Below are 10,541 nucleotides of genomic sequence, written 5' to 3' on the forward strand. Positions count from 1 at the left end.
ATAAAAAACCAATTAGCTACCTGTATTTGTAATCCCTTGTGTATTATACCTGTATATTAACTCAAAAATTTGAAACTTTAAATGATTATATCTAATAAACGAATTAAGTTATATTAAAAATTCAATTGCCATTTACTATTGAATTAAAAACTGAAACATTTTATTAAATTAAAAATATGTGTTACCATTTAAAAAAACAAAGTTGACACCCTTACCAGGCATAAGGGATGAACTTAAAAAGTATTACATAGTTAATAATTCAAGAATAATGTGTAACTAAAGATAATAATAAAAAAAATTTAAAATTATTATTATTCTATAAGTAATTGAGTGGGTTATGATAAAAAAATCACCCTGTATATATATATTACTAAGTAGTAACACACGAAATTAGGAAGATCAACTCCAAGAAAAAATATAAAAAAAAAAAAATTAATAAAATTTCTTAAACCGCATTCATTATCAAGCGTTTAACGATAGTGATCATAATAACTGATAAAATTTAGTCAATATGGTCTCGATTACGCACAATACAAACTGCTCTATTTTTTTTTTAGGGACTAATACTGTCCACATCAGCAGAAATAAATCATGATCAAGTTATCAATTATTTATCATCTACAAATTTACCACAAGCTCAAAATGCATTTCATAATTGCATTGCTAATTTAAATATAAAAAGTCTTGAAAAAATGGACTATAGTAAGACATTTAAATAACTTGTAAATCCTTATATATTTACAATAATTTAATATACGTAGATCAACAAATATGTAATAGAAGCATACTTTTTTTTAATTAACTATAATTTCAATCGAGTCACTATATTTTTAAAGAAAGAAAAATTACAAATAATCCTAAAAATCATTTCAAAGACTTTTAAAAATCCAAATACAAATACTAACATATTTGTAATATAATGTATTTAGTTTTTTAAAATATATGAATTATTCTAGTAAAATTAGTAAAAAATGGAATCCATCATGCAGAAAATACAACAGTATTATAACGTTATATACAAACAATACTTAAATAAAATAATAAATACTTATAATATTATGTTGTTAAAAAATTCTATTTAGCCACCAAGAACTCTTTTTTTTATTGTCGAATGATCTTGTTTCATGATCAAAATAAATACGGACCAAATTAAGTCAATGCTGTTAGTATCACTTTTGAGTTTTAATAATTATTTGTTTATTAAAGTTGCAACTATTATATTTTAAATAGTATAAATTTTTGATTGAATTATTCAACTGTATAATTAATTTATCAATATTAATTCATATTTTTACAGACAGAATCAATCAATTTTTAAAACGAATGAGTGATGAAATCATTTCCTGTAATATTTATCCAGAAAAAATGAGTGAAAAAATAATAGAATTTCTAAAATTAGATATCTCTAATATTGAAAAAAAATTTGAAGAGTGTTGTACTATTTTTCACTCAAGTTTGTTTGCTGTAGAAAAACCCAAAGTACAAAATAACGACATGTTAATTTTAATAGTATCTCAATGCTTTTTAGATTATTCTAATAATTTAATAAAAAGTATATTACATTTTTGAAATTCAATTTCTTGCTAATTAGCAAGGATGTAAATGTTTACTTCATCATATACCATAAATATATCTTTCAATTATATATTTTACTAATTAAACAAAACATTTTTTGTTTTTTTTTTAAATATTTAAATTACATAATTCAATAATATATATGTCCACTTCAGGTTTAATTGTTGTTCAAATAAATTAGTTATTGTTACCAAGATTCATTTTCATAATAGTTCTCAGCCCTAGTAAATATCTCGCGCTAAATTACAATATTAAAAGATACTATTAAGAAATTTACATTACATTGCTTCGAATTTAAATCTTCATTGATATCACGTATATCCGTAATATAAATCATTCAATTAACTCTGATATAAATATTTATATTATACAGGTTTTTTAAATATCTCTTTTTAATTATAAAAAAATTTTTTAGTTTGATATAAAAGACGATTTGAAAACATATAAAAACCTATTGGAATCGCGTTTTTATCAAGCTAATAAAATTCTAGATCGTTGCCTTAGCAAATATGGCACTGGAAGAAACAATGATGGACATAGTAATTAATTTTTATATACTTTTTATTCAATATAAGTAAATTAGCTAATAGTTGTATTATGCTTTAGATAAATACACTGAAACTTCAATACTTGAGGTCCGAGCCAAACTTCTAGATTGTACTTTCAGGAATATAGATGAAATTATTTTTTATAATCTGTCTCCAGTTAATGGCGTTCGTCGTATAAAAGCCTTCTACCTTGGATCTAAAAAATATGCTTTTGCAGAGTATTGTGTTGCCGTTTATTACACGTATTTGATTTTTAATGATTCCACTTTTCATCAAAATTTAGGAACTAGTGATAGAACTCAATAAAGTGTGATGAAAATTTATAGTATCCTTTATTTAATAATTATTAATTTTATCCTTTATTAGTTTATATTATTATTGAGATTTTTATAATAAATTTTAACATTATTCATCAATTATTGTTTTCAAATTATAATTCAATAATGATCATTACATATGTGTGTGTTATTTTTCAATACATTAATATAATTGTGAATATTTAGAGAATACATAATACAAATTTAATAAATGAAAATTTAAAGCGTTAGATTATTAAATTTAATTATAGACTAATAATTAGTGTACAAAATCATACATGTATAATTATTATACATAAATGATGTTTTTAAAATATAAAAAAAATTGCATTAAATATTAAGGGCAACGGTCAAGTCTCAATCGTATTATACTTATGTGTATTTAATGTACGATAATGATTTTTTGCATTTACTCGCGTATTATTTACTGGTAATATTTTTACTACCCAAACATATAGTGGAAAAAATTAACCGACTTAAAAAATGTTTATTTATGTATGCTTCATAATCATCCCTTAGTTTTTATCCTAGATATTTGGGGTTGGCTCTACCTTACAATGATTGGACAGTATTTTTAATCCGACTGTTCACCTGATACAACCTCATTTAGCTAAAAGAGTCAGTAAAGGCCAAGGTGTGTCACTTTTAAAGTTTCCGTTTTGGTACATCATCCACCATCATGGACATTTGGGAACCAACATCAAACAGCACAGTTAAACATCAGCGCTGTGCTAGCAACTTAATGATCCACTGCGCTATATCACGCCCGATTTCTATATGCTCTATAGAAATGTTAAATTTTATAAATGTTACTTCCTTTGTACTGATGAATTTAGATAATTTTAAAACTGACATTTAATGTATTAACCGTTTCATGAAAAGGTTCAATCAGATTGTGTTGAATCGGAGTGAAACCTCGATTAGTGACGTACACGATCCGTAGGGAAAAGAAATTGTGAACAGGTCGGTGTTGTGAAGATGATTTCAACGTATAAATGCGGCAGGTGGTTATCAGAAGTGCGGCACTCGCTAGACTTTGTACCGCCATCGACCGCTGTGTTGGTCAGTCAATTACCATGTACACGTAGTAGGGCGATAGCTATCAAAGTTGGCACGGGGCTCTGTGTATGACAGAACACACGGAACCGTCTCAATGTACACGAAAGATAAAATGTATTATTATTTTGATTATAAATTAACCATGTTGATTCTTTTTACATTCGGTCAATGCTATTCAAATGTTTCTTAATTTCCTTTTTATGCTATTTTAGCTTCGAGGCGAAGCTGGAAATGTATTAATATTACTATGATGTGTTTTTTTGTGTTTGTTACTACTTTTTATCAGCTCTCACCAAACCGATTTCTTTCAACGATACGTCAAAAGATCAATATATCTTTCATTCGACACGATTTTTTTTTAAAACCGGACCATTGCCCTTAAATACAAGGGGGGTTTAAAAATTAAAAATGCATATATAAAGTAGAACATTTTCAACTAAATTTTTTACTTTATTATCATGATGAAAACGGACATCAAAGTTAATAAAAGAAATACGATTTTCGTGAAAATATTCTTTTTTTATATTTTTAACTTTATAATGCTATAATTTTTTGAATAATGTATAGATAAATATATATTTTTTTATAAATACATTAGGTACTACCTATTATTTGATATATATATATTTTTTAATCTGATAATTCACCTGCCCACAGTGAAGGATTCAAAATGAAATCTTTTTCACAAAAAATTAACATATGTATAAATTAATAAATATATATATATATATTAATAATATATATTTATTTATTTATAAATTACACTTATAAATCATAAAACTTGTAATCAGGATATAAATAAGGAAATAGAAGATCATGTAGCTTTTGGAATAATCCATCAATTTTTTTAAATTAAACACTATCTATAAAATTGCATCGAAGAGTTTTTTATGATAGTGATTTAATATCACTGTCATATATCTTGACCCAACTATGCCATGACCATACTGTGCTAGGTTTTGATGTTTAATAATAATACTCGAATTTTTATAATTAATTATAGGCGCTTATTCAAGAATAGATAATTTTCATGAAAAAAACTTATAAGTAACTAACATGCAAGTTAATATTTTCGTAAATCAAAATTATTTTATTTTTTTCAATAAATTCAAATGATATGGTATTATTTTAAAATTTTGATATAGAACTTAATTTAAAATTAAAAAAAAAGATAATGTTTCAAACTCAACTATTCATAATAATAACCATAAATAATTTGTTTGATACGATGCTAAGAAAGTATTATTTTAACCATAAATTGCGCTCTTTTTATGTCTGTCCATGAAACTTTTCAGCTCTCGCTCAACTGATTTTGTTGGATTATGCGTCAATAGAACTCAAGTTTATACTAGTTAAACCTATCAAACAGTTAAAAAAACCCCGCAGTTTTATAAATTAAAAAAAATATCTCAAAATTTCCCTAGTGTAAAAAATAGCATTTTCAAATAATTTTTTCTGCGTTTTCAAACATTTGTAACTTTTAAAAAAAAAACATCTTAATAGAATATAAATTACACAATAAGTTTTATTTGTATATACTTTTTTATGAAAATATAATGAAATCTTAAAATTTACATATTAATAATTAATAAAATATGTTATTACACAATTTTTGTCAAGTCTATTATTTTCCGAAAAAAATGATGGAGTACCGAATAATTAGTTTATTTAAAAAACTGATGTTTTACAGTAATTAAAAATTTCAGTTACAATAACATTAAAAATCTCACTTTTAAAATTTTTTTAATAATATCTTGTAATATAAGAGTCCTAAATATAAAAATTAAATTTTTTATATTATAGTTAAATTTTATTTATTATCGTTTTATTCATTATTATGCATCGCGATTCGTTCCACCTTTATCAGCCGTCGCCCTATTTGACTGACCAGCAACATGTGCCATATGTCACGGTGCAAAGTTCAGTAAGTGCCGCACGACGACCAGCCGCAAATGATACGTCTTCTTTCCGTTGTCAAGGTGACAACGTCGAGGATGTACGCCACTGGCTCCGTACGTGACGCACGACCGGACTCGACGAACCGATCCGCACCCGCGCACCATAGTCGTCAACGGTGCTAACTTTTTAATGCCCGAGGATCATGACGGACACCGAGTCGCCGACACCAGCGAATGTGCCGCCATTTTATACGAAACGCGTTCATCCTTTCGGTTCGTTTGTTTTTAACACGCTTATATTAGTTTCACATGTATGTGAGTTGTGTGTTGTTTGTAACTCTCCACACCCCTCGTGTTATTATCTCGCGTATCCCGTCGTCTATTGCCTTGAGACTAGACTGTCGTAATGCATTAACACCACCCCGTTAAACACTCGCCGACAACATTATTTTCCTGCATAATTTGTGGTTTTTGTATATACATGTATACATATATATAAACACACATTTATTGTTTACTATTAGATATAAACATTTAAAGACGAACATTCAAATTTTTTTGAGTTAATATACTGCGTCCTTTATTGAATATATCAAATTAAAGCTTATTTTATGTACTTTAAAATGAAAAAAAAATTGTCCCGACACCTTATCTTCGTTGTGTAAACGACTGGCATAGTTAAAAAAATGTTATTTTCAACACGCTTATATTAGTTTCACATGCATGTTGTGTGTTTGTTGTTTGTAAATCTCCACGCGCCACGTGATATTATTCTTGTGTATCCCGTCGTCTATAGCCTTGAAATTTTAAATTTAACCATAATATGAAATATAACCGAAATAATCATAGATTCAATTAATAAAAATAATAAAATTCGTCATCTCGCATTTTTTAATTCTTATGTTCGTGAATATCAAATTATGAAATACCAAAGACGATCTCAGCCATTCCCAAGATTAAAATAGTATTATTTATAATAATTTAGTATCAAAACTAATTAACTCTCTCTACGTCCAAGTTAACAGCAATTAAATAAAGATTAAACAACATTAAAAGTTCTAAGCATATAGTGTACTATTAATGACCATTTTTCTCTCATATTTCTTTAAATCTTAATTAAAGTTAGTCAACACTAAATTTTAATTACTAAAATCAACAAAGTATAGTAAAAGGTATTTGATTATTAATTTTATTATTCAGATCTTTAATGTTAATACTATAGGTAAACATCATCAACTTAACTCCTTTTAATTTTAACCGGCAGAATGTCCGGACTGTTTTAGTTGTATATAATTTAATGTTGTTCATAATATTTATTTAATTTTCATGAATATTAATAAACCTACTTGGTTCCAAGTATAAACAATAAACATTCTCATAAGGAATCTAATAAATGTAAAATATAAAATCTTTTTATTTTTCCTAGCATATTTCCAATTAATTAGGGTTATCACCATTATCCAAAGCTTGCACTTGACACGATCTCCCACATCATCTACACACACATCAGCTATCCTCATATTGCAATCAATTATATCTCTCCATCTCTCTTTTTTATTCTTCTACCTCTTCTTCTTTCAAAATTAATTTCCATAACTGTTCTTATAGCTTTCGATTCCTCTCTCCTCATAATATGACCAAACCAGCTAAGTCTATTTTTCTCCCTTTATCCACAATAGATGCTACATCCATATTCCCTCTTATCTGTTCGTTCTCTATCCTGTCTTCTCTAGTCACTCCACTCATCCATCTAAGCATTCTCATTTCTGCTACACCAATTCTCTGCTCTACTTTATTATCACTCTGAAACATACATCATAGCTGGTCTCACTACAGTCTTGTAGAATTTACCTTTCAGCCTCATTGGAATTCTCTAATCGTATAACATACCATATGTTTCCCCCCATTTCACCCACCCATATTTAATCTTGTGTCTTATGTCCTCGCTAATGTCACTGATCTCCTCGTTTCCATTATCTCGTGTTCTCCTTTGTCAATCTCGTACTTTAAATACTCTTTCTTACACCTACTTATTCCCAAACTCTTTTATTCAAGAGCTGATCTCCACACCTCTCGCCTTTAATTAACTTCCTCTCTATTTTTTTTCTATTAACACTATATCATGAAACATGATATCTCTCCTTGTATATCTCTAGTAATTTCATCCATCACTATAGAAAATAAGTAAGGTCTTATACAAAACCTTGGTACACTCCTACTTTTACCATAAAACCTTCCGTTACTCCTTCTTCATCTCTAACTACTTTATTTCCTCTCACCTTGCGTACATCTGAGATGGGACAATCAGCCTAGACCTGTTCAGTGCTCCTCGTACTATTTGACAAAATTTTATGAGCTAACGCAACCTCATTAGTCGCCTCTTACGACTGGCAGAGAGGATATGGAAGTATTCTTATCCCCTATCCTCCTGATACCTAGATACATTATTTTTATTGTTAGTGATATGAAAAGTCCCAAGGAGTGAAATGGAACCTCCGAGCATCATTGGTGACTCAACGATTATTTATTATATAAGCAATTTTTTAGAAAATACACATATATATATAGGAAAGTATATATTGTACCTATATTACTATATTTAATTGTTAATTTCTATGCAAAATAATAAACATAAAGGGACTTTTATAGTAACTTTTTTTATGAAAAAAATAATAATTTATAAATTTACTTCTACAGATATTATAGTAATAAATTTAGTCGGACGTTCCGACGAATTCGTCTTTGAGTAAAATAAAATAATATTTTTTTAAATTATTTTCCTAGTTTAAAACATAAAAACAAATTACATTAATCATTAATACATCGTTTTGTTATTCTTAAATTATGACATATTTTCGTAGTGTTTTCGACAGTAATTTTAAAATTATTAATATTTTTTCCAATATTATTTATATTTGATTTTGTATGAAATCATGCTCATATTAAAAACACACAATAGTGATGTTTTTGGATTTATATTTTTACAGAAAAATGTTTATGTAAAAAATCCAATTTAATAAAAACAATATTAAATATAATTTGTATAAAAGCTTCGCTAATTACAAAAAAATAACTGGACATAAAAATATTCATGATTAGACATTAAAGTGTTAAACATACAAAATTAAATTAAAACATTAAGTTAAAGAATTTGTTAATTTTTAGAAGTATAACTTTTAAGTTACTTAAATAACTGTAATAAACAAAAAGAGAAGGAAGGGACTGGAACGCGGATGCTTGTAATAACAAAATAGAATAAAGAAGGATAGTAGTAATATAATGGGAAAGGAAAATTTTGGCTGTGATGGTAGTATAGTATAAAGAGAGAAAGAGTGGCTATAGCGACAATAATAGAATGAAATAGAAAGGGGTTTCGGGGTATGTATGCCTACAAAAGCACGTTTGATATATATGAGTAAAGATGAAATACCAACAAAAGGTTACTATTTAGCTCTCGCAAAAAAAAATTATAATCAACTCATGTGTTTTTCTAGTATAACTTTATATTAAATCCTGATTACAAGTTTTATGATTTATAAGTGTAATATATAAATAAATATATATATATATGATATATATATAAAGGGAAATGGTCCGATTAAAAAAAAAATATGTTGAATAAAAAAAGTATATAAATGTTATTTGTTATAAAATAATTGTATTGATCCGTACATTTTTCAAAAACTTATAGCATTATAAAATTAAAAATGTAAAAAATAAAATCAAGAATTTTCACATAAAAATAGCATTTTGGTAACTATTTTCACCATGAAGACAAAATAAAGTCCGAAATTTATTTTTTGCATAATAAAGTATATTACATTTGCTTTAATTTAAGATATATATAAAAGTGTCAGACTTTCTGGAACACTTTCAAAAGTTAAGTGTAAAAGTAAATTTTTTGTGAAAAAGTTGTCATTTTAAATCCCCCCCAGTAGGCAGATAGACTGTTAGATTTATAAAAAAATATATGNCTTGTGGGCAGGTGACTGTTAGATTTATAAAAAAATATATGCCAAATTATAGGTAAAGACATCAAGCATCTATATAAAAAAAAATTATATTGATATGTTCATTTTTGAAAAAGTTACGGCAGTTTTTAGTAAAAAAAATTGAAAAAATTTCGAAAATTAGCGATTTTTAAATTTGTAATTTTTTTGGAGGTTTCCCCCATTTACGGGGAACGAGGGAAATTTTTTCAATTTTTGAGGAAAATGTCTTCGACTAGATACGATTTGTGATCTTTTGACGTATTGTTGAAAGAAATCCGTTCGGTGAAAACTGAGAAAAAGCGGTAAAAGACAAAAAAAAAAAAAAAAAAAAACATATCATAGTAAAACCAATACCTTCTCAGCTTCGCTTCAAAGCTAAAATATTAAAAAATATATCATCTTGAAAACCTCTTATGAATGCTTCTAGTTGAATATTAGGTTTATTTTTTTCATAATAATATCAGGTTTGAAACTCGGTCACGGCGACTTCATTTACCGAACGGGAGATCAGTTCGGTAATTGGAGTCGCCATCCCACTCTCCGGCGACGGACTAACCACCCGTCCCGGAGTATAAATGGTTAAGAAACCTCCTCCTGGGGGGGAGGCCGCTATGGCCCTTAATGGTCTANTTAAGAAACCTCCTCCTGGGGGGGAGGCCCCTATGGCCCTTAATGGTCTAATAAAAGCGTAAAAAAAAAAAAATAATATGTTTTACATCCAAGAAGTTAATAAGTTATTTTTTTTTTTTAAATTATGCAAACAAATAACACTAATTTAGAAAAAAAAATTTTTTTACATTTTATCGTAATATAAAAGTGGTTAGGATGTAGAGTTGTGTCAAAAACACAATAACAGTAAGTGATGGGTCGTCGTTTTCAGTGCCTCAATTGTCAAACTTAGTACCGCGCCGATGACACGCGGTTTTGGTCAGTTAACTACCACGTACACGTGGTAGGACTGAAAACTGATCCATTCCATGATTATATATTAATTGACTATAACAAATAATATTCACGTTAAAAATTTTGTTTTTTTTTTAAGTTGGTTTTGTAATAAACCAAAAAGAAAAAAGATTAAAAAAGATAAAAGTTATGTTAGAATTTGGTTGGAGTGTAAAATAATAAAATAATATGGATGGTGAATGGTAGGTA

The 10,541-nt window shown here is 27.3% G+C and overlaps 1 protein-coding gene across 1 annotated transcript in view; it reads left to right on the forward strand.

The window, feature by feature from the left end:
- LOC126908644 (uncharacterized) overlaps nt 1-2,539 on the forward strand; it is a 3,704-nt gene extending 1,165 nt beyond the window's left edge. The window contains exons 3-6 of the mRNA XM_050690906.1: nt 558-702; nt 1,298-1,479; nt 1,991-2,114; nt 2,182-2,539. Coding sequence (XP_050546863.1) covers nt 558-702; nt 1,298-1,479; nt 1,991-2,114; nt 2,182-2,429 — 699 coding nt within the window. The 3' untranslated portion in view covers nt 2,430-2,539. The remainder of the gene's footprint in view (nt 1-557; nt 703-1,297; nt 1,480-1,990; nt 2,115-2,181) is intronic.
- The last annotated feature ends 8,002 nt before the right edge of the window (nt 2,540-10,541 follow it).

Source organism: Daktulosphaira vitifoliae, unplaced genomic scaffold (assembly GCF_025091365.1).
Source record: "Daktulosphaira vitifoliae isolate Bord-2020 unplaced genomic scaffold, ASM2509136v1 Scaffold_5, whole genome shotgun sequence".
Lineage (NCBI taxonomy): Eukaryota > Metazoa > Arthropoda > Insecta > Hemiptera > Phylloxeridae > Daktulosphaira > Daktulosphaira vitifoliae.